This window comes from Fusarium mangiferae (genome assembly GCF_900044065.1).
Source record: "Fusarium mangiferae strain MRC7560 genome assembly, contig: FMAN_scaffold006, whole genome shotgun sequence".
Taxonomy (NCBI): domain Eukaryota; kingdom Fungi; phylum Ascomycota; class Sordariomycetes; order Hypocreales; family Nectriaceae; genus Fusarium; species Fusarium mangiferae.
The window spans coordinates 247,771-275,515 of record NW_024573926.1 but is presented as its reverse complement, the minus strand read 5'-3'; the positions used below and the strand labels follow the sequence as shown (position 1 = coordinate 275,515).

The following is a 27,745-nucleotide window of genomic DNA, read 5'->3' as shown; positions in this document are numbered from 1 at the left end:
AACCGCATAGCGCAGAAGAGTTGAATGTTCGTTTCTTGGAATCCTGTGGCCACAGTGGCTAATCCATGAGGTCGCTGATGATGATGATGAGGAACCGTCGCCAGGCATATCAGCCTCAACTCGAGAGTGTATTCTCTTCCGTTCCCCAAATCAGCTTAGGTCCTTTGGGAACCCTTTTTGTCAACTCGTAGCAGAGACCTTCATGAAGTCTTTCTGGCTCGAATGCCCAATCTCTGAAAGCTTCCTGTTTGCTGATAGGGCCCCACGAGATGTTTAATGAAATTCATTTATAGGCTAAAAAGGCGAATGGAAGATAAAGGGTTCTACAACTCAGTATATCTGAGCACTATACTAAAATTTACCTAAGTTTATAAACTCCTCTAATAATTTGACAAAATTTACCAAGAATATGCCATCCTTTTATGGAGTTCATAAGTTCAGGTAAATTTTAGTATAGTGTTTAGGTAGGTACTCTGAGTTACTTATGTAAGAAGCTGAGATGTCCTTTGAATGGAAGCCGAGTTCCAATTGATTTGTTTCTTACAAAAACGAGGGAAACGCGAGTTGTATAACGTCATTTTCGAGATTCTCATTGTTCATGACCACAAACCTAGATAGAACTATGAAACAAGAAAAGAGTAATCAGAAATACAGCCAAGTCCCTTGAAATCCTTAGAGCATGCAGCAACCCCGACGCTATGAATGGTCTTTCTTTTGACATAAGATAAGCTCCAAAGTGACAATCAACAACTACTATATGATACAAAGCCAATCCATACGGACGCAATGCTCACGCTTCGTGATAGATATAAAATGAAAGGTGGAAGACGGTCCTCCGTTTTCCAGCAGATGGAAGTAACCAAAACAAATTCCAGTGAGTTTTTTTTCCCTTTTGAAGCTTTCTTCTCCCCGGTCCGTGACGCCAATGATGATCTCAATGAGTAGTAACATGAGCGATGCTGAAAGCAGAGCACCTTAAACAATTGAGCTTCTCGTTATGGTGCTTCAAGAATGATGGCCCAGGCACACGACTCGCGACCACGCTATGGTCCACGACTGCGCATCGCCCGGGTTGACCGATATTGTAGTTTGGGAAGTTCCATTTCGACATCGATGCCCTCGTCGGCTTCCATGATATTTGGATCCACAGCCATAGGTGCCATAGGATCTGCTGGGATAATAGGTTCGGCGGCTTCGAGCTTTGCGGGCTCCAACTTGTTCTCTTCCTTAGTGGGTGTCGGGCTGCTTTCCTTGAGGCCGACGGCCATGTCGCGGCGCATACTTATGGGCCGCCGTGTCCGGACTTTGCCCATCTCGCCTGTTTCCTTTGCTAATTCAGGCTCTTCGCGCTCTACGCGCTCCATTTCTGTCTTGGCCATCTCAAGAACCTCAGTCAGTCGTTTCTGTACTTTGCTGATCTCGTCGTTGCAGTCGCCATCGCGAAGGAACTGATGAGCACCGTGCTCACACATACTCTGCACAAACTCGAGGCCCTTGTCCAGCTTATCGTATACGTCTGGTGGTTGGTCGCCAGCACCGGGTCGGGATATTGACATAGGACCGAATCGCCTGCTGCTCATATATCGAAGTGAGGGGAGAGCGTCGTCATTATTTCCATCCTCTGATACGTCTTGCTCCGCAAGCTTCTTGATCTGGGCAACTCTTGCGGCCATCTTGGCTTTGCGCATCAGGTTTCGACTTGACGAGACGAACCTCACAAGATCGTCAAAGAAGCTCTGAACATAGCTATCATAGTAGACAATGATCATGCTCCGTGTTCGATAAGCGGCAGGGGCGTCTTCGTTAGACATCATAGATGGCGACTTGGGCTTCTTCCTGGCCTGAGCTCGTGCTCTAGCTTGTGCGGCTTTGATGATCTCTTGTTGTTGACGAATAGAACCTGGGCTTGGGGTATGCACCTTAGGTGTCTCGAGCTTGACTGGTGTCTGTACTATATTGTCGCCTGTGCCATCTTCGAGGATGTCCTCATTCGCTGGAGCCTCGGCGTGAACTACTGGAGGATCATCTTTAGGCTTGAGTGACTCGGTTGAGCCTTTGTTGCGAAGCGACTTTGTCTCCGCACTTTTGCCCTCTGCGGCAGCAACAGCGGCCAGCTCGGCCTGGCGTCGGTCGATCTGGCCACTGAGGTCGTCAAGTCGCTGTAACCAGTCCGGGACGTTGTTGACAAGATTCTTAAGCGCATCCATAGCCATGTCGCGGAAGTCTGTTTCTAGCGGTGGAGCCGTGTTGGCTAAAGGTTTAGGGGCCAGGTGATACTCACCCGACTCCCTAGCTGTCGGATTGAAGAATGGCAATATAAGCTAGAGCTGGGGAGCTACGTGTTTGCAGACTTGAGGCGAATGAGGTAACTGGGGAGATTTGAGTTGTACTGGGACCTAGTGGCAAATAAAGGTAGGGTGATCGGCAGCGTTTCGTGTCTCGGATGGATCGAAGTCCAGTTCGTGGGTATCAAATAGAATCAGTGAGAAATAATTGATAAAGCAAGCACCATAGCACCCGGGTGGGACAGAGGCAGAGAAATTGGATCGTTTCTTGGGTGAGACTCGTATCAGTCCTCTTTTGTCTCGTGATGGTCGTAATCGTCGTAGGCGTCGTTAGATGATACAAAGGTTCTCCCTGGATAAGAAAGGGTAGAAAGGTGTACAAATGCGTCAATGCAACTTGGTATGAATTAGGCAAAAGGTCAAAGAGCTTGAAGTCGAATGCCCAAAGTTGCAGGAGAGTAGAGGATGTTGTAGGTGTTTAAGATTAAAGAGCCAAGGCTGGTTGGTTGAAACGAAATGATTCGAGTTGGACTTGGTTTGGTTCAGGCCTGGTCTGACGCTTGATGGGTCCACTAAGATGGAACGAACTTGGCGCGATGTTTGGGTGTTGGTTGCGAAGAGAATAGAACCAACAGCTGAGGCCTCGGAGAAGAGATGAGGATGGAGGTGAAAGCAAGGTTTGCAACTATGAGAAGTCCACTGTGAGCGGTTCCTCAATTGATCGCTTACGTCTCGTGTCGTGTCGTCTTGTCTCAACAGGGCAAGGGACTCGGCAGGTCGGACGGAGGCTCAGGCTTTCTAGGGAATAAGTGACCGGGTGGGTAGTGGGAGTGCGGCGGGGAAGAATGGAAGCTAGAGAGCGCGGAAGACGGGAATTGAAGCGTTTTAGAGAGTCCAAGTAACGACTTCCAACCCGATCCGAACAGCCCTGTCTAGGGTCTTAGTCTTATCCGATCTTGCACTTCCAGTGGCCTTCTAAGCTCCTTGGATTGGCTGAATGGTCTCTGGACGGGCGAGGGCAAGCCACAGTCCACTAATGACGGGGGAGTTTGAGCTTGGCTCAGGCCGGTTAAGGGCTGAAGCTGGCTGAGAGTTTGCTGCTTAGGGCGCGGGAGTTGCAACGATTTAAACCCCGAAGCGGTAGAGGCGAAGGGTAAAAATAAGAAGAGGAGCCAAGGAGCCGAGATTCAAGAAGAGATCGGCTGCAGTGGGAGGAGAGGAGGAGGAGGAGGAGGAATAGGAGGTTGAATGGGATGGTGTAGAAGAGAGAAAGAGAGGAAGAGGACGAAGAGAAAGACAGGCAATTAGAGATGCAGAGTGATAACCTAAGCCTGTACGTAGCCCAATAAACGAAAAAGAGAGCAAGATGGAGAGAGGGTTGGTGTCAGAGGGAGGGGAGCAGAACCAGCATGAACATGGGTGGTATGGGTATGGATGCCATGCGAGCGAAAAGGCGGGATGCGGATGGCGAGAGATTTTATTGCAGCACAGTAGCAGCAGAAAGATGCAGATGCAGATGCAATGCATATTGGCATTGCATGGTTCAAGGTCATGGTCAAGGTAAAGCAAGGTCGCTGCAGAGAGTGGAAGAGCGAGGAGAAGGGTAAACAGAGCGAACGAGCCTACAAGACGGGGTGTTTCTCTAGGGGGTCAGGGGCGTGTAGCATTAATGTCTCCTACACCACCTACCAACAGGTGTGTACTTCAGAGGAACTCTCTGGCACACTGCATATTACATACAAAATGCATGTACCACATACCACTCGTACTACACCCTTGAGCACGAAATAGCAAAGCAGAGCAGAGACTCAGTGAGAGGGGAATTTTGGCAAAGATGAGATGGGAAAAGAAAGATTCTTCCATTACAGGGATTGTCGGAGGATGGACAACGGCGGCTGGGCGGCAGGAATCACGGCCGCGGCGGCACGGTGCAGGCCTGGCTATATGCAGTGCCTTGGCTGATGTCGGCTTTGAGGAGCAAGAAAAATCAGGGTGTCAAAAAAGTAGCGAGTTAATTGACGCCCTGGGTGCATACCAAGCTTACCTAGCTATTTTTGTCGTCAGGATGGTTCAAGATGGAGCTCCGTCTGGTCTCCCCAACAGTGGAGAAGAGGTTAGGGGAAACATGCAAGTAATCATGAGGTGTCATTGTTGATAGGTACACTGACAACTGTACCCGTGATGCTTTGAGATACTCATGTTGCCATGCATTGAAGACGGCCGACTCGTTGAACTCTAAAAGAGACCATCACGGAAACAATCAACCGGATTACTGTACATACTGAACAAGGAGCCTTGCGAGGTGATCGGACTCGATGAGATATGCCACGGGGGTCAACTTCAGGCAAGTGTGTGAGATGTGCGGGATGCCACACAATGAAATGCATTGGGGAGAGAAATGTGACTGACGTTTTAAGGGTTCGGGATTAGTTCAGTCGAGCTAATAGGCTAATTGCGCGTCTAGTTGTTTGTGGCTTGGTGTTGATTTTTGACACAAAACTGTCAATGGGTCTCGCTTTGTGCTTTGACGTCTAGTTAGGTCACCATAAATGAGACAGAATTTCTCGAACCCAGTAGCCTCTCCAATGATCAGCCACGCTGCAGGCAACTCGGATATCATCAATCAACCTCTCTCTTGCTGATACTGTGTTGTGAAAACTGCGTACTCGTAAACGGGGAATGTTTCCAGCGGGGATCATGTGGAGCTGTTGAGTACGTAGAGCCACGGCCCATGATGCCCTCTCTGGCACAGACAGGCTCATGCATGACAAGTCAAGTCGCAAGGATTCAGATCATACACTGTTGCGGCTCGCTATTGTTACTGAATTCTATGTAAACACAGACCAACAGGAGTTTCCTCTTTTACTGGCCACAGCGGATTCTCCTGTTCACAAAAGAAGTGTTCATGCATGATATGACATGACCAACTTATCATGTTGCACGAATCCTTCAGAAACGGAAGAAGAAACAAATAAACGCACCGCTCTTCCGTCGATCGCATCTCGCCTTGTCCAACCTTCGGCCCGCTGCTCATGGCTCTTCTCTCACAATATCCGCAAGACATTCCCTCGTGCCGAACCTTCGGTGACGGAAAGGAGAAAAAAACACGGAGGTTGTTGAACATCGCCCTCGAAGCCTAAATCGGGTGATTCTTGCGCTTGTAGGACATTGCAATGGATCTACGGGAATGCCGTGTTTGTTTGCATACCAAACCTCCCGAGATCACTTTCGCTTAGTTTACATTCTCATTCTCATGATATGATGGGTTTCTTGATTCGATCTAGAGCTTATCGGCCAACGCGTATGTATGTATGTAGTCTGATGTCAAGCTCAGAATTTGTGCTTTTTGTATAACCAACGTTTGGCCGTTGAACCCTTGACGAACCTAGACCCCTGCACCCCACCTTTACGTTATTTCCCTTCTTTGATTGCTTTGAAACTTCAGGTAGGACAAGACTGTTGGCACTTGATAGTCAGAGAGCGTTCACCCAGGCACAGTCTGATATGTATGTAATTATGGCAGACCACTGTCAAAGCTTGTGGCGGTGATAGACAGGTCCTCTGCTGTTGTCCATGACACCTTGTACCACCCAATCTAAGACTTTCCTGTAGGTACATCCATTCCATCCATGGGTGTTGTTGCGATTTTGCAAGATGCCATTATCACCGCGGTTATCTCATTTTAAAAATTATAGAGACAAATTCAACGTTTCCTCCGTTTCAAACCCATGGTCATCAGGGACTCACTAACGATACATTATAGACTACCGCTTCTTTGGTTTCTTCTAGACGACGGAAAAAATTCTTTATCTGGTTTCTCATCAAAAACCCTTGTCATACCCTCCCCATGCACGATCTTCCTCTGAAACGACCTACCTACAGAGGAAGGTCGAGAAACACAACACCGCACTTCCCGTCGTTTGTGCGATCAGGGCATAAACTGAATATCGCATGGCTACCGGCTCGCTGCAATTCCTATAACAGGTAATGCCACAGCAGGCGGAAACTATCAGCCTTGTTCCTCACAAACTGTCATTGTGCTGCATGACGATACTTGTTGTTAGTGACACTGTATCCGTACTTGATGATCGTCTTCAAGGAAGACAGGGTTTATCAATCTCCGTCTCTAGAAGCCCACATGTCCTATCGAATTGTCTCAAGGATGAATAGTCCGACGGATATTAGGCATGTTCTCAAGAAATTCTATCCGCTCTTCGCCAGACCTTAACTCAATGGCCTCCTTGAGAGGAGCGTATTGGTTCTTATTTCCTTGGTCAAAATCGAGTGTAACCCCAAACAGCTGACATTCAACCTGTTCTTCAACCTCCAGAGAGGCTGTGCCATTGCCGCGTGTTCATGTCCAACGGCTAAAGGACAACTCAACACGCAGCCAAGCCAAGGGGATCATCTTGCATAACAGTGCATATCAACGTCGCATCAACAGTTCGTAACATGACAATGAATATAACACACTATGATCGACTGGTGATTGTTTCCTATAGTAGTTCTGCAGCCGATGGTTCACTAACGTTGTCTAATGAGAGAAAGGCCAAGCTGTCACGGCAGTTCAAACCATTCTTGTCATTGTCCGATCCGTAGTCTAGTTTTTTTTCCTTTTCGGCTCTTTTTCTCTTTTCCTTGATCGGCCTCGCTTGGCTTCGCTTCCGCGATGCTAGTCCAACGGCCAACTAATAAGCTCAAGTTTGCGCCTGGGCATGAGAGATATCCATAGTACGTAGTTTCTATACGCCCTCCCGTCTCGATACGTTTTTCAATTCGAGATGCTTGGCCTGCTCGGTACTTCTGAAGCTAGGACAAGCAGCGCGTGCAGTATCCCCAGTCATGCTATTTCCTGATCAACGGAGTCTTGACCATAGGGATCAGCAAGGTTCTGCGGGTTGCAGGCGTCAACAATTCATCACCTGACTAGACTTGACTCTGTTGGTCTAGGTTCATATCCTTGAACAAAGCAATTTGCCCTGTTTTCTCTTCAGCAGAGCAGGGCTTTCAGCCAACAAGTGCCGTGCCGACATGGATTCAAAATGTCTCATCATGGTCGTTACTATTAAAGAACCCCAGTTTCTTAAGAATGTTGGTTGCTGATCCACAAGGATGAAAAGGTCTAGAACTTGACTAGGCGCTCGGCTCAAGACGAATACAAACGGAATTTCTGATGTATTCGATTCGATATCTCGGCGGTGTGGACGTTAATAAATCGGCCGTCTCTTGCATTTCCGAGGTTGCACCCAGAAGCATGAAGGATCATCAACAGCCCCAATCCGTCAACTCGCAGCAGAGAGTGTCATTACAGTCACAGCTCTGAGAGTTGGATCTCCATAACTTAGACGCAACTACACACAGCAAAAGGTTTAGCCTGCCAAAGACCAGCGAATAGTGCCCGTTGGTGTTGTGCTTTGACTTTGACTTGTCTGTTCTACGAAAGGCCGGCTCGCTCCGCTTTGACGATGCACAAAAAACGGCCAAAACGGTCGAAGGGGGCTTGAGACAGTGGAAGCCCTGTTCTTATGACGATATAATTGCAGGGCTCGTGTCTGGCAGTTTGAAAAGGGAGAACGAGAGAATATGCATTGAGACGGTTACTGAGACACTGACAGGCAATCAAAGACATGCATAGCAGATCCAAGGCACTCATGAGACCTGGCTAAGCTGTTTTCGTTATGCCGTAGAGTGCCGCGGGGGTTTCAAACTGGACGAGGCACGTTATGTTGTCTGTATGAAGCATCAACCATTATTAACCAAAATTCACCGTAGATCGCCAGAGGTAATCCATGCACACCGATGGCTTGAATAAGAAACCTTTGCCTTCTCTTATTCTCTTTATTTCCGACTGACCTGCCTTCTCGGAACAGGTCCGATTAATCCTGGCAGCCATCAAAGTATGTTGGTTGTTAGTTTATCATCTGTTGGTCCTAAATTTCTTGATGACAGCCAAGGAACTCATCATCATTGCTGCGTGCCAAGCTATACGATCAGGCACAGTACCGTATTCTGTAGGAACTCTCGTGTCATGCTGACAATATGCAACCGTCGCTCTTTGACTCATGTCACTCGTCAACTACCGGCGAGCTAGCCAAGCTAAAATCGCTTGCTTTCTTCGTCGCGTCGTTAGATTGTTTGCTTGTGGAGAGCTGTCTCTTTGTAGCTGCCACTTTCCTAGTTCTCAGCTGAAAATTACCCCTGCATCGGCTCTTTGGCAGTATGTATAGCAGTTAATGTGTCGCACGATGGAATGTTGAGATGCATGTCGGTCGTTTATTACCTCGTTCAAGAAAAGCAGATGAGACTGAGAAACAAGTTCAACCTCAAACAAACAATTGAGTTCAGCCAACAAGCCTTCATGGAGATCTATGACCCCTCATGAAGTGGAGTCTTTGGTTCATTAGTCGTGTAGATCATGGCCATCTAGACTGGTCTATCGATGACAACTGTTGGGCTTACGACAATTCATGGAGCTACTCACTAGCCGCGATACGTACAGAAGGTAAACCCTTCCGGATCAATACTACATTACTGGCCGAGTATGGACTTGTGCATCATGACGCTTATCACCTTGTGATGCAGGACTCAGGTGCGTCAACAATCTACAAAGTCTACGTAACTATCAGCAAGCATGCCATGGTATTCTTATCATTCTAGTGAGCTTGCGTTTCTTGATTCAAGTAATTAAACTCAACTGGGCAATGCATGCAGGATAGCACGATATCTCAAGCCGCTTATCGTACAAGGTAGCAATACTCACCCAAGTTATTCCACAAAGACCTTGAGCAATCCGGCTTATCGATAGAAGGGGGTCAACGACTTATCTTAGACAGGGTTAAGGTCATACAGCAGCAGATCATCATCACCTGAACACTATTTAGAGTCTTGAAAGAGATTGTGATAAAAGCACAAGTTAAGCAACTGAAGCGTCGAAGTTATTTATATACAACTACCAGGGGCTTTTCCATGTACAGCTAGGTGGAATACCGACCTCGAAACTACGATGTGCAGTAAATACCCGAGTGAGTTGATCTATCATACTGTGAGGTTGCAAACCTCAATGGCAACATGCCAAGTTACACAATATGTGATTGACCGAGCTGAAATATATACACATACACGCCATGTGGTCGAATACTCTCAACGACGGTACTAGGATGAATTCGAGAGTTCCAGATAACTAGGTCCCAGAGTTCGTGTTCGAAGTTTTGTCAATACACACGGTTTACACAAGCAGTGCATAAACACACTATGAGGCAGCCTTGGCCGCCACAAAAGGGGCCACTCTCAAAATACCCAGAAGAAGGCGAGAATAACGTTTTAATAAGCCTTGTATCTATAACTATCACGGAGATATAAATGAAGGTAGTATCAAGATATCATAAGCGAAGAAGCAAAGTTTGTTTTCAGCCTCACAATCTAAAGTTAGTCTGCCAAGATATTGGTTCAGGGTTCACGATAGCTTCAACGACGGCTGTGCCGTACATACTCGGGACTGAAGACAACAAAGGTTACCGCCTCATAGCCCTGGGAAATTGTCTGCAAAGTCATCCCTACCCGTACTAGAAGCTCTGAATGCATTGACAGATGACTCTTTCTTGGTCAAGCTCATCGTGAGCGGCGTATGGGTTTCGGTGCATTAGCAGGGTAAGGCCCCAGGGCGGCCGCTCGATGTATGTTGAGGCTCGGGCAATAGAGTATTCGGCAGATATTAGTGGGGGCTGTGGTTACGATATCGATCACTCAGCACACTAATTGAAACAGCTTACTATTATATTTGAATAAGTCAATACACTTACAGCCTATATGAGTTTGATGATGATGTGTCGAAGAGGCACATACAATCTTTCCTTGCCGTATGAAAGTGCCGACATACGATCTTACAACGCACTGCTACTCAACACCATCTGATTCTGAGGACTCATATGTCAGCGCTACAGTGATCACAGGCACACAGAACACCTCGGTAGTTAAGTTCAAGCTCTGTTTTGAGCCTCGCTCTTTGACCCCAGTTTGTTCCGTATCGAGCTTTCGACAGCTTTACTTCTAAGGGTTTCCTCGGGTCGTCATGCCTTACATGAAAGTTCGCCGAACCATCGGCCATCGTCCAGATGCTAAACCCTTACAGGAAAATCTCATCCTCCCCGGATCGATCCCGCGTGTTACCCGCCCATTAGCGTGGGCGTGGCCTGACTGAGGGGGTGAAACCCTCCGCTTACCTATTGCATACACATGGTGATTGCAAACTCACTGGTCACACAAACTCGTTGACTTATTAGGCCAAGATGGTTCAATCTTGCCAGTTATCGTGTCATGTCATGCCTCGGCTTGACAGATGGAGATTTACGTGCATGTCTGCTAATACCACTTACAACAGACCTTTCACGGGGCCACCATGCTTGAAGACTATTTAACGTTTCGCACGTGTCTTTGCGCACCATAATACGATATAGGGACTCGCCTAACCCTCGCCCTCACTCTAGCCTTACGCAGTTCAAGTCGTGTAAGCGCCCAACCAAGTGCGGGCCGCCTCCTCCAAAGCTTGGCTTGCATCTGTAACCCTTGTCCTGCTGTGCATATTCGGAGGTTACACTCAAGCAAAACTCCTTCGCCAACGGAGGCGGACCGACTCTACGAAACTTGCTCGAAACAAGAAATCGCCGTGAGCAAGATGTGAAGTTCAAGGATCGGAGGTGTCTCTATTTGTGGTTGCGGATGTATTGACAGAGTATCAATTGGACACACTCTTGTCACTAGCTGGAATAATACCCCGTAGCTCCCCCAGCCTCTCCCGCAATTTGACGGAGTACTTCTGTTGTGATGAACAGGGGTTGAAACACGCACTTTCACAGATGCGGAACTCGATGCGGAATTGCAATCAGAGAGTTGCAGTTGAGAGTTGCAGTCTCGCCAAGTTGCATACTTGAACCGCTAATGCTGCTCTGACTGCTTGATACTGATGCATGAGAAACTATATGAGGTCCGTTCCACATACAGAACAATATCCGTCGTATCTATTCTCAGCAAGACACAGCGGAAATGAAATCGTAACAACTGAGACATGCTTCCGTGAGCGCCTATAGACGAGTCAACGACCAGTGAGAAAGCTCATCAGAAATTTATGATAGATTGCATTATGCATCTTTCTAGAACAGTCACTCCCGTCCCCAACCTCTTTCTTTACGGCCCCCAATCGCGACAACACCCATTGCTTGATGCTTGAGGAAAATCAAGATCAGACATGCTGACTTACCTTGGCCATGCATCTGCCTTGCATGTTCGACTGGTATGTATGAACGGCTGCATGGGCACTTCCCTTCACCGCATCGTTCGTATAAACAACTCCATTTCGGATAGAGAGTTGAAGGTGATGCGTAATATCTCGTTCCGCATAACCGTGGGTAGCAGTCCGGTCCTTGACGGGTATTACGGCGGCGACTACCCGTAAATTACTAGATAAACTCGGTTGATCGGATCGCAGATCTTTCATCTTTGATCTTACGGGTCTCGTGTTGTCTTCCTGCTGGTGGAGTAATTCCCATCAAGTATTCTGACACAGGTTTGTACCGGCGATCCTTACGTGCATATGTTACTCGTTGAACTAGGCACCAGTTTTGAAGCCCTTGGCGTATAATCCTTCATAATAGGAAATCCGTATCTGAGCACGGTTTTGGGTGTATTCTTCGCAGAATTGCTGACGTGGTCGTGCGATATTGATGTAACGGAAATTGCTGGGCAGTATGCAATTGACGTTGTAATATTATGACACGATAATGACTGGTCTTATGCTATGACCTCAGGATGTCTCGCACGGATTACAGGGCTGTGTAATACGAATTGAGGTCCTGGTTCAGGAAAACCACAGTCGAGATTGAGAAAGGCGATCGATATCAACGAGGCAATGTTTGCGAGCGCATCTACGTACAAATCGTTGGGCGAATGAGGCTAGTAACTCACTTGATATTGCCAGTGCTGTCACATATCCGAAGTCTCACATTCAGAGTCCCAGTCTTGAGATTGCTGGCTTGGCCTTGGTGCAAAGCAGATATATCACGAGTCTGCATCATGATCGCCCCCTCTGGTGAGCTGTGGCTAAGCTTCAACGTAACTATGATAGATATATACAAATTACAGTTAAACATTTCGAGGTTAGGGTGGTGTTTTCATAACTGTTGTCAGGTTCTGAACCCATCTGGTCTGGTCAATGAACATAAGGAGATGATTGGTTCAATATCTACGACTCCTGGTAGGAATTTGAGAACAAAGGACTGAATCAAGTCTATACCAAGAGCTTGGTTCATGTTTCTAAGGTTACAGAACTGTATTATCGAGTGTGAATACGGGTGTCAGTCGTAGTTAACTTACACACTCAGTGTTTGCCCTGATGAGGCGTAGGTAAGGAACATAAACAATCACAGGTTGTCGGTGAAACATTTACATTACAATTCCTTGTATTTTGTTCTATATTTGAGTTGTTCCACTGGTAGAAGGTGAATTTTCCCGAATTCAGACAAGGCGAAGAGGAGGTCCTAGGTACGCCTTGGGATACTGCCGCCGCATTAGCAGTTGTTCCTCGATACAACAGACACAAACTATCAGCAATGACTCATTCCTTATGGTCTTTGGTCATATGCTACATGTTGTAGGTACTTGAAAATAGCAAGACCCCCTATCCAATCCCACGAACAGGCCCAGTAGCAACCTCGTCGCGCCAATGATGCGATACACACAAGGACTGTTTGGGTTATATCGCACCGTAGTTCTGATTAATCCGATGTATATATTGATTGTTTCTGATTCTCTTGAGCTTTTTGGTGCCGTATAGACAGTAAAGTAGTCGTTGGATGCTTTGATCGCGTCAATTCATTCGCATGTCTAATGCTCAACAAAAACTTGTTCTTGGATCTAATGAGGAACGAAGAACACAATACCAAGGCATACACTCTATCCCTCTGCTCTAATGACTGTACAAGGTGTCAGGATTCAGTTGATTGCTACTTCGGTGAACCAGTGTTTATCGACTTCGACACTACTACACGAAGACAGTCACCTAACTTGGACTGAACACTATGGGCGTCAGGACAAATTCTTAAGAAGATGTAATCTTAGTTTACAACTTCTTGTAACCTTTTACTCTCTAGTATTATCCGAGTTATAAACGACGTAGCTCCATGTATCATCCCCCTATATTACAGAACACTCAGTTGCATGTCCAATTAACTACCTACCTCTGTTGACGATTCTATCACAAACATGGAGAACTCGAGGCCTGGTTTCATGGGCCTTGGTATAGTTCTGGCTCATAGTAACAGTTCACGGAAGACTGGTGAGTATTGGCCCCTCCAACTCACATATCGTTCGCCGAGTCAATCAGGTCCCTATGTGGGATAGTTTCTGACGACCTTCGTATATGACGGCTCAAGAGTATCTTTTCTCATGAACGGATTCAAGGCCACAGCTCAGTCTTCTCCCAGGAACCATCCTTCAACTGGTAATTCCATCTCCTGCCATCTTCGGGGTCACTTAGATCAACCTGGTCCACCTCCTCCGGCACAATCACCACAACACGGAAGTTCTTCCTTGCAATCTCGTCGTCTAGATCTTCGACTTTCTGCCCGAGTCCGAATCCAGGGGCGGGCTTTTCATCTCGCTCTGAACCCGGGGGAGGATTTCGGAAAGACCCTCGCATGCCAGGGCTCAAGTTTCCAAAATGGGCAGTAATCTCTTTACCCCAGTTCCAGCAACCCGAGTCGTCATTGTTTTTGAGGCGCATATGCTTTTCTATCTCTTGCCTGACGTGTGAGGCTGATGGATCATCGATATCTTGACCAAGAAGATAGGCGCGGCCACGTAGACGCCACTGAGTCTTGGTCTCTACGACCCAGAAGACCGCTTCCACAGGTCCGCCGCCGCCAGACTGTGGGATATTCTCTCCATCAGTTGATAGTTCAGGGACTTTTTCCATACGAGCGTCAGTGGTGATGGTGAGAAGATCACTCTCGTAGAGTGAGGGGTTAAGAGGTGCCTGGTTCTTGGGGTTGACGGGAATCTCGGCCCACGTGCCTCGATACACGACGGTGCGGGAACGGGGAGTGACTGAAGAGCCACGGTGATGGAGGGTGCTGAGCACGAAAGTTGGAGATTCCATCTTGTCAACGTGGGATAGAAAAGCTGAGCGCCATGGCGCTGCTGGTATCGGGTGATGTGCCGACATTGTGTGTTGAAGGTGGTTGAGAATCTGTTTTGTTCGCTGGGTAGGTCGAGCTACAGGCCTCATTGGCATTGAGAGTTGTGAGACGTTACGGTAACCTTGTTGCTGCACTTGACTGTCGTGATGTTGTTGTGAGCGAAGCTGGTAGGTAATGTTGAGGTCGTCAAACCCCACTTCAACATACGGCATCATAGGTCAATCATCGGTATATCGATCTATGAGTCATTACGACAACAGTTGAACAGAGCATGTGCCAAAGAGTCGACTGCCGGATTGCCAACGGTATGACACCTGTCTCAAGCCAATTCCAATGTCAAACATCGGGTACAGGATAGCGATACGAGTGAGCCATCACAGGAGTCATGACATTTACAATGGTCTAGGTACCCAGGGCTGAGCCAACAATGATCCACCCACATATCCAGAATATTTCCGCCCTCGGGTCGTACTCTTACGATCGTTTTATAAACCCGTAGTATCACCATTTAGGTTTTATAGTGTTAAGCTTGGTCTTTCTCGTTGCAACGTAACACACTGGTGATTTGCATTATGAAGTTGACAACTAGTCATGGCAAATACAATTGAAGACCACTCATGACTCCGCTAGGCTCACCTGACCTTGTCTGATCCTACAGTTTCTGACTAATGAGCCTGCGAACTCGTTAGCACAGACGCTCATCACAATTGTTCAACAACTGTTGGCATTCCAGGGGATGCATCCGGTCAGGGTTCAACAGCTCTAATGACTACAAAAAGAGATATCGCCATATGCAAGCTACGCAAAGAATATGACGAGGTGGCCGCGCAAAGTCAAGAGCCAATGTTGGCAAAGAACGTTGTCACTTGCCGCAGGGTATTCTGTCCAATACAAAAAAGGACATTGCGTACGTCATGAGCTCCGCCTCGGATTGGTCAACGAAGTTCTCTCTGAATGTTCTAGACCGTCCGGGGTCCGGGGCCCTAGGGAGGCTAGCAACGAAGGCCGGTGGGAGGGAGCGGCAATACCAGCGGAAGTTGGTGACGCGAACAGGGGGCTGTTACGAAACTACGAATTGCCGTCGTCGCTATCGTAATGTAGGGAGATAATCTTGAATGAGTTGGGGGGGGGTGATCAACCAACAAAAATGGCGCTTCTTGACATTTTCCCACACGTAAATTTGGCCACCATTGTCTCGTGGTTGGTGTGTTGGGAGAAGAAGGCAGGAAGGGTAGTGCGTCGGGGGACTCCGATTGAGAAGAAAAGAAAAGAAAAGAAAAGATCGACATCGCTTCTCTCATTCTTTCTCGAAGCTTACCTCGTACGTAAGTTGATGCACAGTAGCGCAACTGCCAACTGCCGCTACATTCTTGGTGTTCAGACAAGACGTCATGAGCCGGCGAGAAGAGTCCAAGGGAGATTTAGAGTTGAGAGTAGGGATTTGATGGAACGCGGCATACAAGAAAGGGAAGACCAAGGAAGTGTTCATGTGTTCCGTTCCGTTTCCGTTAACAGGGGCGCAGTTGATATTGAGTTTGACTATCAACGACTGGGATTTGTCCGACAGCTCTGGTAGGTCAGGTTTAGCGGAGAAAGCTGGAGATGCTCGTCTCAGGCACGGAGATCGACTAGGACTTGTCGGAGCGATGTATTTCCTCAAGGCGGTCGACCAGAAGACTTGGCTTTGAACCAAAGCCGCTGGCGCCCGACTTTACCAGGGTGCCGGACTGTTGGGATCGGGTTGGTCTTGCTTCTGCGACGATCGTTTTCAGATGCGGCCCATTCAGAACTACCCAACCTTAACATGGTTTCTCGGCCTGTCCTCTAACTCCAAGTTTCTGCGTTGCAATTTAATCAGCGTCGCTTTTCAAGTACCGGTCAATCCGCTGGGGTGATATATGAGCTGATGTGAGAAGTTTCAAACGAATTCCTCTGAGATAGCAACGGCCTCGAAGCATGGTTGACTCCTTCGGTTGCACTAAGTGCGCAGACACTCGCCCATGTTCAAATTACCGTATTTCTGCTCTGGCATGGCATTTCGACCAAGCCTGCATGTATGTCTCACAGTGAGATATTTTGATTTACCTCAGTAAGTCAAGGCTAGAGCGGCGCTCAGTGAAGTGGAGATGATCAGAACTTGGTCATGGAGCACTTAGCTAAAAAAGACCCTGGGCCTGGGCCAGCCATATTGCATGTTATTTCCCCAAGGGTCGCTCAAAATCCAATGGTGACATTTGGCGATGTCCCCAAACAGAGGTTGGAATAAAATATGGGAATATGTTGGTGGGTTCCATATACAGATCTGCACACTTTTTGTGTCAAGTCTGTGAATCGAGCGACGAGGTCCGTACTAGCTGACCGAGTCGGCACTTGTTGACGAGGCCTTCAACCATAGACGGAGTCCTCGGTCGATCCGTGCACCGTTTAGCTCTTGATAGTCACGGAGTACCACTTGAAGGGGTACCTGACCGAGCCTAGAGTGGAAAAAAGGAGGCTGAAAGTGAAAGGCCTCGCTTGAAGAGTGGGATGGCCAATTCTTGTTTCGAAGCGAGGTGGGAGAGACCAAGTAGATCAGACGGACATGTCAGAGAATGAAGGAAACCTGGAATCATAGTCTGATGTTATTTACCCCTTTGTATCGAGTAATGAACGGAGTCTAGGAATAGGTTTCGACGGAACATGGCTGCGGGCTAGTTGCATTAGGGGAGTTCGGTAGTTTCCCATTCGCACTAATTGGGCGTCAACAATTTGCTGCAATCATTTGCACCTGTCAGAAGTGATTTCGATTTGTATCGATAGTTGTAGATCTGGCGTCCAATGGTGGTTGCTCTTGGCGATCGAGTGTGGTCGGAAGAACGCCAGAGTCTTACCGAGTCTTATTTTAACTACTTATGTGCAAGAAGCCAACAAGGACAACGAAATGAAGCCAAGTTCAAGATTCGGTAGCTATCCGTAGGTAAGGTATCCGTAGCCTGGTAGTTCGTGATAGTCTTCACTTTGACAATGTGTAGGGCGTCGTCTGAGTAAGTGTGGCCTGAGTCGTAGAACGCATGGATACCCCTAGAAGGGTCTAACATCGATTAGACGGGTGTACGCGAAAAAGATACATGTAAGATGAAGAAAAACAGCCGCGATTTCTGAGATGGATGGATGAAATTTGTTATTACCCTTGATCTTGGGCAGGTACGGAAGACAAAAAACCACGCGCCAGCGGGCGCAAAATCCGTACCTAACGCATACAACTGCCATTAGAGGCATGGTAAGTTAGGGGTCTCCCGGTGGAAAGGTACCTACAGTACTACTAAAAACGCACTTTCTAGAGTGCTGTTGCCATTCCCACTTTGTTACTTGCTCCGCCCCCGCCTTTTTTTTGCCCACGCCCACGGCATCGCTCCTCTTATTTTTGACTCTTTTTCCTCTACTGTCCCATTTCGCAATTCCCTTTTCTTTTCCGGGGTCTCTCTCTCTTTTTTTTCGGTTCCATTTCGACCTTGTTATTCCCTTGGATTGACACTGCACTCTAAGAGGCTCTTTTACGCTCTGGCCCTACCGACGCAAATACAGTGCCTGCTGTCACTATATCCGTCAGTGACTGCTACCACCAACCGCCATTATCACTCGTTATCTCCCTACCGTTACGGCTGCTCTAATGCTTTTATATTGCCCAGGGCTAACAAACTCTCTGCCGTCTGGTCGCTCTACCCCAGCTACTGCCGCTACCGCTGCCGCTGCCCTGCCGCGGCTGCCCATATCCGGCCGTTATTTCCAGCGCCGCCCACTGCCAGCAGCCGAGTTCCGGCGACATAAAATCATTCCCGCGTCAGTTTAAATCAGCAACCCGTATCAGCTCAGATTCCAGTCATTATTCCCGGGGTCTTCCACCTAAACCTAAAGTTATCCCCAGCCCAGAGCTATCAGAGCTCCAGCTCCAGCTAAAGCTCCAGTCCCAGCTCCAGCTCCAGCTCTGGATCCAATCGAACTTCTTTTCGGTCCAGGTAAATCCCAGATCTCAGCCCCATTTTCCTTCAGATCCAGCTCCCACTCTGCAACGTCTGATTGACGCGCCTGTAATATCCTCAAAAAAAGGCGCTCATCCACTGGACCAAACATTTTGGTGAGCTTTGTATCATCGTCAATGGATTTATCACAGCGGGCGCTTCCGCGTCACACTCATCACCAACCACCACCATCTCTCTCAAATCCTTCGCCCTCGCATCTGCCACCTCAACATTCTACGTCTACGTATAGTCCTGGTCCCGTCGCCTCACATCCAACTCTCCCTCTTCCCGGAACTCACCCACCATCCTCGGCTCTGACACCAGGATCGGCCTCAACGTCCCCTGCATCCATCTCCCACCGTCTACCTTCAGCATCAGCTTCGACGACATCAAGGCATCCTACTGGCGATTATCTCCCTGACGCGGATGACCAAGACGCGTCGACACCCGTGGATGGAGAGGAACCTCCAAAGAAGAAGCAAAAGCGCAACAAACCAACTCTTTCATGCCATGAATGCGTAGAGCGCAAGACCAAGGTGCGACATTTCTATCCAATGCATTTTCTCATGTTGTGTCGTGCTGTCTGCATATCATCTCACTCATCTCTACACATGTTCCCCCATATGAGATGAGCCCACTTTACCCCGACATTATGGCTCAGTATGGAATTTGATCATCCCGGGTCGTCTGAAAATGCCCAATCAATCCCGCTCCTTTCCTCCTGTTGTGTGAGAGTGAGTTTAATTACTAACATTATTCAAAGTGTGACAGAGGTCGACCTCATTGTCTTGCGTGTATGTGCACCTGGATGTTGGTTTGTTGGTTCTATACTAACTTTTAGCTAGGCATAAAACGACAGACTGAATGCCGATATGCCCATGTCGCAAACCTTCTCGAGTATGAAGCCTCCCGACTGAGTAACTACATGTTCTGGTTTAACAATCAAGTAGGGAGACCACCAGGTCGGCCGCCAATGGCCGCCGTATGACGAAACCCCCAAAGAAGAAGTCTGGTTCTAGCGGAAAGTCCCCCATTCCAAATATCGCAGATAGGGGTATGTCGAATGATCCTAGGGCAACCTCGCGTGGCGCTGTTGCCCTCTCCATCGGCCTTCTATCCAACGTCCCTTATTCTTTGCCTTCTGCAAGTAATGTTTTTGGTATCGGGTCTGAGCACCCGTTTGCCAACTACTGGACCTGTGAAGGGGGCTTGCCTGAGGTTATCTCAGTGCTTCCAGACAAGATTCAAGCCGATATACTACTTAGCCGATACTTCGAATGCGTTGACCCCGTGTATCCCATGATACATCGGCAGACATTCTATGCGGACTACGAACACTTCTGGCAGATGAATCAGCAAGAAAAGACCGACACAGATCCGTCCTTCATCGCATTGATTTTTGTCATGTTGGCTCTGGGAACTCAATTTGTAACATCGACTACATCCCCACAGGAGCGAAGGCAGACAGCAGAGTTCTATGCTTCCGCTAGCAACCAAGCTCTCCGTATCGCATCATACCTTAGCAGTGCATCGTTAAGGTCAATCCAGGCTATGGTATTGCTAGTTTACTTCCTTATCAACGACAACCATGCCTCGGATGGATGGGCGTTCGCAGGTATTCTCATTCGGCAAGCTTATGCTATGGGTCTTCATAGAGATCCAAATATTGGTGGGTGACTGTTTTCTTTATTTGCTCTTTTCTTATACTGATATCTTTCAGTGACTCCAAATGCCACCCTGTTCGAAAAGCAGCAGCGGCGTAAGGTCTGGCAAGCAGTACTTCTCCAAGATACTTTCTTGACCGTCTTACTCTCCCTGCCACCGTCTGCCACACATACAGATGTTTCCGTCGAAGACCTACTCGACGATGGCTCCTCGATTGCAAATAGCGACCCAACAGATACGGCATATATCCGAGGCTCTTGGACTTTGGCCAACTTGGTTCAGGAGACGATTTGCTCGCCAAGATCATTAGACCTACCAATCTGCACCACGGCAAGGCATAAGTCGAAGCTGATTGCTGACTTCCGAGCTGTTTACCGTTCGTTCCCTGATGTATTCCGGTCTTGGGATCCTGATAGTATCTCGGCGCTCGCAAAAACGAATAAGAGGGTGGTTCGCCAGACCCTATTCTTGACGAGCAATTACTTCCATAACTTGATGCTTGTCCATGCTTCCGAGAGCCCTGATGTTCCTGTCAATGTTCGTGGTACATTAGAGGCAGCGCACGACGCCATCACAGCTTTCTTCCTTCTTTTCACCCTTCTTGAGATAGAAGCACGTGTTTGGTGGGTGTTCAACCATCGAGCTTTCTTGGAGGCGCTGTGTATCGGAAATGTCCTGAAGGAGGCTGCTCGAGAACCAGGCGGTGCAGATATGATGGCAAGAGATCCTCTCCTTGTCAGGGCAAAAGCCGATATAAGTGAGTCTTGATGCCTTTGTTGTTACTGGCCTCCCTGCTAACATGTCAACAGCACGCATGATCCAGATCATGCAGGTTATGGGCGAAGACTCTGAGGTAGCGAGGACTCGAGTGCAGGTTTTGAGTGACTTCCTGGTATGAATGAGGCAGTGGTTTGTTTGTATAAAAGTGTCCTGATTGACGACTGAATGAGACGTGAAGCATATTCAGGGGCAGCATTGGTCTAGCACGTCAGCAAATATCTAGCAAGGCATGTACATACCGAAGGCCATATTGTTTGATGTTCAAGCTGCGAGTTTTGAGTACATGCTAGAAGATAAATAGATATTATCACAACATATGCATACTAAAGAGAGTATTATAGTGCTTCTTCGCTGTGCTCTGCTGTTGTGTTTGTTTGAATTTCTTGGGATATATGTCTGATGAATGAACTATCCAAGTTGTCAGTAACAACAAGCAAGATGAAGTAAACATCATGGTAATGATTTATTGGGTGCCTGGAAAATATTGAAGGCATTGCCATATTCAAATATCGCCAAGACAATCAAGGCAAGGGAATTGCCGATGCCGTTATGCCCCACTCACGACACCAAAGACTCGGCCGGGGGCTGAAGGATGGACTCGTCAGCTCATGGTTAATGATTGGCCACTCGCTTAAAGTGTGGGTTGATTGATTGCGTCGCCCGACCCTTTCAAGATAAGGCCGCCAGCCAGACTAGACTCAACAGGGCTCCAGGGCTGTTTCAGTGCCTAAGCCGTCGTGCGCTACAGGGCCATTACAGGGCCTGTTTTGGGAGGCATCCGCGTGGCCAGGCTCCCACATCCCGTCTAGTCGCGTGAGGTTTTTCGCTCTCATTTCCACGGGGCATGTCATCACCTCGACTCAGCTCGTCTCGCATTTGCTCTTAATTCTTTTTTCCCGTTCTTTGAATTAACGACCCTTTCCTTCCTTGTCTCATTTTCGTATCATTCTGCCTTAAGCTTCTTTGTAGCGTGGCTGCCTGCGTTACGTCCCCTGCTCTGTCGTGTAAGAGGGGGTTTTGCAGTTGATACTGCTCAGTGTCCTACGATACCTATCAAGAGAGATTCTCGACCTTCATACCTCACTATGCGCGGCCTTGCTCAGGCTGCCATGGTGCTAGCACCGACGTTGGTGTTGGCTCATGGACCTCACCATCCTCCTCCTCCTCCGCCGCCGCCACCTCCTCCCATGGGATTTCTTCCCTCAGCTCTCGATGTCACGCCCTCAGCCTTCGTCACAGTCAAGCTCCCCTTGAGCGAATCCGAATCCTATCCTCTGGTCCGTCTTCGAGACTTGATTAAAATGCCATGAACTAACATGTAATAGACACTACGATTTGATGTGGAGGAATCAGAAGAAGTCTGTGGTCCCGCCAGCATCACCCTCAATGGCGAACCCCTCAAGCAAGACGCCAAGGGTCGCGGTGTCGGATCTTTCCTCATCAACAATGAGACAACTATTTCAGCAGACTGGGATTTCGAATGCATCGGCCCCAAAGAGTTCCCCTTCGGCCAGTCTATGCGCTTCAATGTCAAGGCTCTCGACGACATGGCTCTTACAGAGGAGTCTTCCTTCTGGATGACTTTCAAGCAAACCGCACCAGTCCGAATCTCCGATGTTGGAAACGCCGCCTATGTCTGGAGTCTGTCAATGCCTTTCAGCAAGGACAAGGAGTCCTCCTCTGACGACAAATCCACCTCTACATCACCCCCCATCTGGGAGTATCCCGACCGCGATTTCCAGGACCCTGAGGAGGAACTTCAGGTTGAACTTATGGAACTGAATGCTTTGCACAAGCAGATTCTTCAGCTTGAGGAACTGGTGAAGGAGAGGGAGGCATCCGTTGCTAAGAAGCTGGGCAAGCAGTATCCTCCCCCACCCCCCTCGACTATGAAGAAGATCAAGCAGTGCGATGGCGTGCAGTGTGTTCTGCACACTGTTGGTGAGGAGGTGCGACACTCGGCTCACAGATTCTACGATAGCATATTTGGACATCACCCACCTCCTCACGGCCCGCATGGTCCTCATCATGGCCCTCATCATGGCCCTCATCATGGAAACGGTACTCACCGGGGCCCTCATCCTCCTCACCCCCCGCCGCCTCCTCATCATGGTCACCCTCCCTTCCCCTTCCCTGGAGGTCACCCTCCCCCTCCTATGTGCGCTCCCTGCCCCTGCGATCCTCATCATGGAAACCCTCCCCCTCCTCCACCTCCACCTCCACCACCTCCTCACCACCGGGGTAAGCCCCATCATGACAGGCCTGAACATGGTCATGGTGGTTTCGGTGCTGAGGATCATGAAGGCCACCACCCTCCACCTGTAAGTCTAATGCCTCAACCAGAAATTGAATTCGTCCCGCTAATTACTCTTCAGCCTCCTCACCATCCCATCATTGTCATCCTTGGAATCGTGACCATTGCTCTCGCTCTTTTCTGTGCTATTGCCATCGCCTACATTCACCGCCGTGTAGCGCGTCTCAGCCCCGAGGCTCGTCGTGCTATCCGCCGGGCATTTCGCCAAACTCCCGACGAGCGTCGTAAGAACTCTGCTCTGAAGGCTGCTTACCGTGCCTTTGTTACCCGATGGATCGAGAACGAGGATGATGAGAAGGAGGCTATGCTTAACGGTGAGCGACGCCGACGATCATCTTCCTGCAGCAGCGTTACCATGGAAGAGGAGATTGCTTCCTTCCGTGAGGCTGCTCAAATGGTTGAGGGCATCGTCGCTGCTGAGGAGGGCCAGCACAGCCATGCTCGTTCTTACAGCTACGCTGCCGGCCCCCCGGTTCCTCTCCCTCCCTCCCACCATACTGCTGCCACAGTATATCCCGGCTTCATGGAGACGGATGAAAACCTTCCTGCCTACGACGATGATGAGCGTGACTCGTCGGTTGTAGCAGATGGATGCCGATACACTCCTGGCAGCTCTGATTATACCCCTTCAAACTCCGGGTCCAATGCCAGCGATGTCCTGGGGGATACTAAGAACTAAATTAGACTCACAATGACCTTGGGCATGAATGATTTCCTTTGCATATTACTATGATACACCAGATTTCCTTATTTTGAATTTATGCGCATCAGATGTGGGATACTGGGAATTGTATTTACAAACAGCAAACGCTCTCGCTCAATAGAAGCTATAGCAATCTAATACCACAACTTGAAACATACACCTCTATAATACGCTCTTGTGCCTGATCAATTGTCCTTGTGCTTATCCACGCATGCTCTTCTTGTCTATCACCCGAATATGAACTCTTCGTAATTCTTGGCAATTTTCTTGGCGCCTTCATCAAGATTCCAGCCCTTTACCTCACAAACATGTCGGTACATGTCTTCCAATGCACTGTCCATTTGTTCGCCGGCAATGTGAAGATCACTCTCCACTAGAATGCTGTCGTCAGGCAAGGCCCGTAGTACATCATCAGTCTTATTTCGGCTAGCATCAGTGCTTAAATTGACAGCTGTTGACAGCGAGACAAATATACGAGCTGGGATCGCCCGGTTCAGATACTGCCTCAATACCTCGACACTAGCACTGAATGAATGTAGGCATATTCGAGGAGGGTACGGCTTCTCACTGCCATCGTCGTCCTCGTCTGAGAAGTCCTCAGCACCCGATGCCACAAGACGCCGCTTTCGTCGTGTTATAACTTCCCGCTCATGGCCCTTCCACGTTGCCGCAAGCGTCTCATACAAGACGCCATGAGCTTGCACGCCATGCACACTGACAGCTCTGCCAGTTTTTGCAGCAAGACGAAGCTGTGCGGCGAGAACATCACGCTGGTGCTCTATTTTCACCCTATAAGGGCTGAGCTGTCGGCCCTCACGACCCCCTGGTGTGAGTGTCGAATCTCTCTCGACATGTTTCGATGTCAGCCAAGGTTCTGGTAGACGAAAAGCCTTATCAAGGCCGATCTCACCAACCAGAACGCAAGGGTTAGCGGAGAGACGGGATTCGGTTGCACTGAGAAATGAGCTTATAGCGATAGGGCAAGGAAGAGAAGCAACAAAGTCTGGCGAGGGCGCTGGTTGTAGAACGGCATTATAATGCGCTTGTTTTGCGGCATTGTCAGTCTCGGACCCGGAGGTGGGCTGAAATGTCGGAGTGTCGGCCGAGTCGTCGTAGAGTAGATGGGAAAACCATGGATGCCAGCCAAAGGAGGGAATAGCACAGGTACCTGTTGCTTCCGAGTTTTCTTGAAAAAGTGATTTGAGATCAGGATTGGAATGTTTGCTAGCGACATCCGCAACGAGCTCCTGGTCCTGGGCACGTGTTGCCATGATGGTCAAAGCTGCTGCACGCATAGAGGGTATATCGGTAATTGAAGCCATTGTATCTGTTGGGTGGCAGTGGGCGTCGCATATTGGCAGATGCCAGGGGAATGGAGGTTGGTCCCCTGCAAGCTCTGGCTTGGACTGCTGAGACTCATCATGGTTATGGGTGTGGGTGTTTTGACACATGTTGGTGTTGATATCAGCGTCACAGTGGTGTCGAGATAGCGGGGTTTATCTAGCACTGCAGATGATGGAAGTTTACGTCCACAGAAGCACACGAGGTTGTCACCCTCAACGGCCAAGGTCTGGAAGGCTTGAGGCTTTGAAAGACAAGTTTGAGTGATGTCAGCGGGGGAAGCTGATGTGGATCATGATGGGGACAGGCATTATCGAGGCTCCAAGTGGGGTTAACTTATGATGAGATCGGTCGATACAGTACGAACATATCCCATAAGCATTCAGTCAATCTGGGGCAATTTGTTTTCATGCGGCGAATATAGGAGGTTGAGCTTCTTGTTCGTGAATGGATTTCGTCTGCCTCGGCTTGTAATCACTCATGTGACGTGTGTGGTTGATGTTGGTTACCGATATGCTTCAGTGGCTGTAAGTTGCTGTCCGGACAGTTTTTAGTGCAACCACCGATTCCAGGGTCCTGTTGTGTTACGGTCGATCTTCACTGGGCGCAAATACTCGGAAGTTCAATCAGTCCATCAGTTCATTGATATATCAGCATTGTGATAGGGATTTGATACTGGAAGTGCATTGAAAGACTCGTCATGATGTGCAATCATGCCTTATCGTTGCATTCCACCACTGACGTTGCTTTATCTGTACAGTTTGGTAGGTATCATTGACCCTCCTTCTGCCAACATGAGGCTTCCTCCTACCGTTTACTATCACTTGCATCTCTCCCCGGTGCAGGTTCCCCGCACGATCCTTCCCCGTGGCTTGTCGCGTTGCCGTACGACAGTCACCTCAGACACCATAAAAATGGGCAAGTGCGGCATGCAAACCGACCTAAGCCAAGCCAGGCCAAGGCGAGCCACCATTCACATGTGATTGCCTCCTCCAAGTGTAATCCTCCTCACCTTAGACCTCCGTCGTTTTCCTTTACCTTTAGGCAGTCTTCTCCTCTTTTCTTCCCATCTCCCGAGATACATAAAATTACGGCTTCTACTTTGCTTCAGCTACAGCTCGATGCAACCCTGTAGAGTCACATTCACCCTACACCGACGCTACATTCTCGCCGGCTCAAGCACCTAATCCCTCCGCGGCGCATCGTTTCTAGCTCCCCGGAAACAATCTATCCTATCACGACTTTGGGGGATGTCGACGCATATCTCGTCCTAGAGCAGCATCCATCCATTCTATGTACATATCGGTACTCTACACCAACTAGTCGCCCTCCTCTTGCTTCCCTTTCTTTTCCCCCTTCCTTCTTATACTTCCATTTCCACATCTTCTTTCTCCTTATAGCCCGTGCTTCCATCTGTAACCACTAATTATATCGTCGACAACCTCCACGCCTCTGTACAGACAGCACTCCTCGAAGCTGTTGTGGTCATGTGCTGCTAGTCTCGTTCTGTAACACCATCAATATGGCACTCCTCAACCCTGTATATGCCTTCGTCGTGCCCTTCCTGTTTGTTGTCACGGTTCCTCTTGCTGTCTTCGCTGGTATCACAACTACCATCGCTTTCTCTGTTCTCATCCTCCGAGTTCTGGCTGTGTATCTCGACGTTGCTCTCTCTTTCGTCCCTCACTATTTGGGTGGACGTAAGACTCGCCCTTATCATCCAAATACTTATCATCCTCACCATCAAATCCTCGAACCGGCACCTGCAGCGCTCTATACCAATCCTGTACCTCCTTCTGCTGGTTCAACAGCATTTGAGTCCTCCTTGCGACGTCGTCGACATAGAAGAAGCTCCAGTGCTCTATCCACGGCAGGCACTACCACTCCAATCAGCGAAAAGGGACTTGGCTTACTACCAAGCATTGGTCCAGAGCGAGACTTCGAAGGGGTTGGTGGCTGGCGTCTGGGTGGTGACGATGAAACATGGACTACCATAAACTCACGGCTTGAACTCCCCGACAAGCAACACCTTGGGCGAAATCATCATCGTTCCCCATCTGGTGGCCCCACGACACCTGGAGAAGGCGGGTATCTTATGATGAAGGGTCGCAACCGAAGCCCCGGAGCAAAACGTTTAGCATCTCCTAATAGCTCTCGTACAAGAACACCTTCTGGCCCACGGATCGCTTTTACAAACAAGTCATTCATTGACAGTTACTTTCCGAGTCTCAAAACTTCTCCGAAAGGACTGAAAAAACTCCCGACTCAGGGTGTCGTCGATGCGTAAGACCGACTCAGACTCTTTGCGTTATCGCGTAAACTATTATAATGATCTAATGAAAAGGTGTTGTTAAGGTGGAAAATGGCACGAGGACCAAAAGTGTCACAGAATATGGTAATCCGGGTGTTTCCATTGGCGTTTGAGCGAGGATTTGTCAATTGTCTGGATATATGATGTAAAAATAAGATAT

General features: G+C 48.6%; 6 protein-coding genes across 6 annotated transcripts; 3 read left to right on the top strand and 3 right to left on the bottom strand.

Moving 5' to 3' along the window:
- Window positions 1–1,043: 1,043 nt before the first annotated feature.
- FMAN_02839 (uncharacterized protein) lies at window positions 1,044–2,213 on the bottom strand (the record flags this gene model as incomplete). Its single annotated transcript, XM_041831581.1, has 1 exon — window positions 1,044–2,213. The coding sequence occupies one exon, from the start codon at window positions 2,211–2,213 to the stop codon at window positions 1,044–1,046; it is 1,170 nt and encodes a 389-aa protein (XP_041682130.1).
- Window positions 2,214–13,731: 11,518 nt separating this feature from the next.
- FMAN_02838 (uncharacterized protein) lies at window positions 13,732–14,499 on the bottom strand (the record flags this gene model as incomplete). Its single annotated transcript, XM_041831580.1, has 1 exon — window positions 13,732–14,499. One exon carries the CDS (start codon window positions 14,497–14,499, stop codon window positions 13,732–13,734), a length of 768 nt encoding a protein of 255 aa, XP_041682129.1.
- A 4,109-nt stretch (window positions 14,500–18,608) lies between these two features.
- On the top strand, window positions 18,609–21,034 carry FMAN_02837 (uncharacterized protein; the record flags this gene model as incomplete). The annotated part of the gene is made up of 6 exons (XM_041831579.1): window positions 18,609–19,007; window positions 19,235–19,265; window positions 19,317–19,368; window positions 19,422–20,140; window positions 20,192–20,893; window positions 20,946–21,034. 6 exons carry the CDS (start codon window positions 18,609–18,611, stop codon window positions 21,032–21,034), a joined length of 1,992 nt encoding a protein of 663 aa, XP_041682128.1.
- Window positions 21,035–22,001: 967 nt separating this feature from the next.
- Window positions 22,002–23,909, top strand: FMAN_02836 (uncharacterized protein; the record flags this gene model as incomplete). Its single annotated transcript, XM_041831578.1, has 3 exons — window positions 22,002–22,193; window positions 22,242–23,237; window positions 23,292–23,909. The coding sequence occupies 3 exons, from the start codon at window positions 22,002–22,004 to the stop codon at window positions 23,907–23,909; spliced, it is 1,806 nt and encodes a 601-aa protein (XP_041682127.1).
- Window positions 23,910–24,160: 251 nt separating this feature from the next.
- FMAN_02835 (uncharacterized protein) lies at window positions 24,161–25,255 on the bottom strand (the record flags this gene model as incomplete). Its single annotated transcript, XM_041831577.1, has 1 exon — window positions 24,161–25,255. One exon carries the CDS (start codon window positions 25,253–25,255, stop codon window positions 24,161–24,163), a length of 1,095 nt encoding a protein of 364 aa, XP_041682126.1.
- Window positions 25,256–26,796: 1,541 nt separating this feature from the next.
- Window positions 26,797–27,561, top strand: FMAN_02834 (uncharacterized protein; the record flags this gene model as incomplete). Its single annotated transcript, XM_041831576.1, has 1 exon — window positions 26,797–27,561. One exon carries the CDS (start codon window positions 26,797–26,799, stop codon window positions 27,559–27,561), a length of 765 nt encoding a protein of 254 aa, XP_041682125.1.
- Window positions 27,562–27,745: the final 184 nt, after the last annotated feature.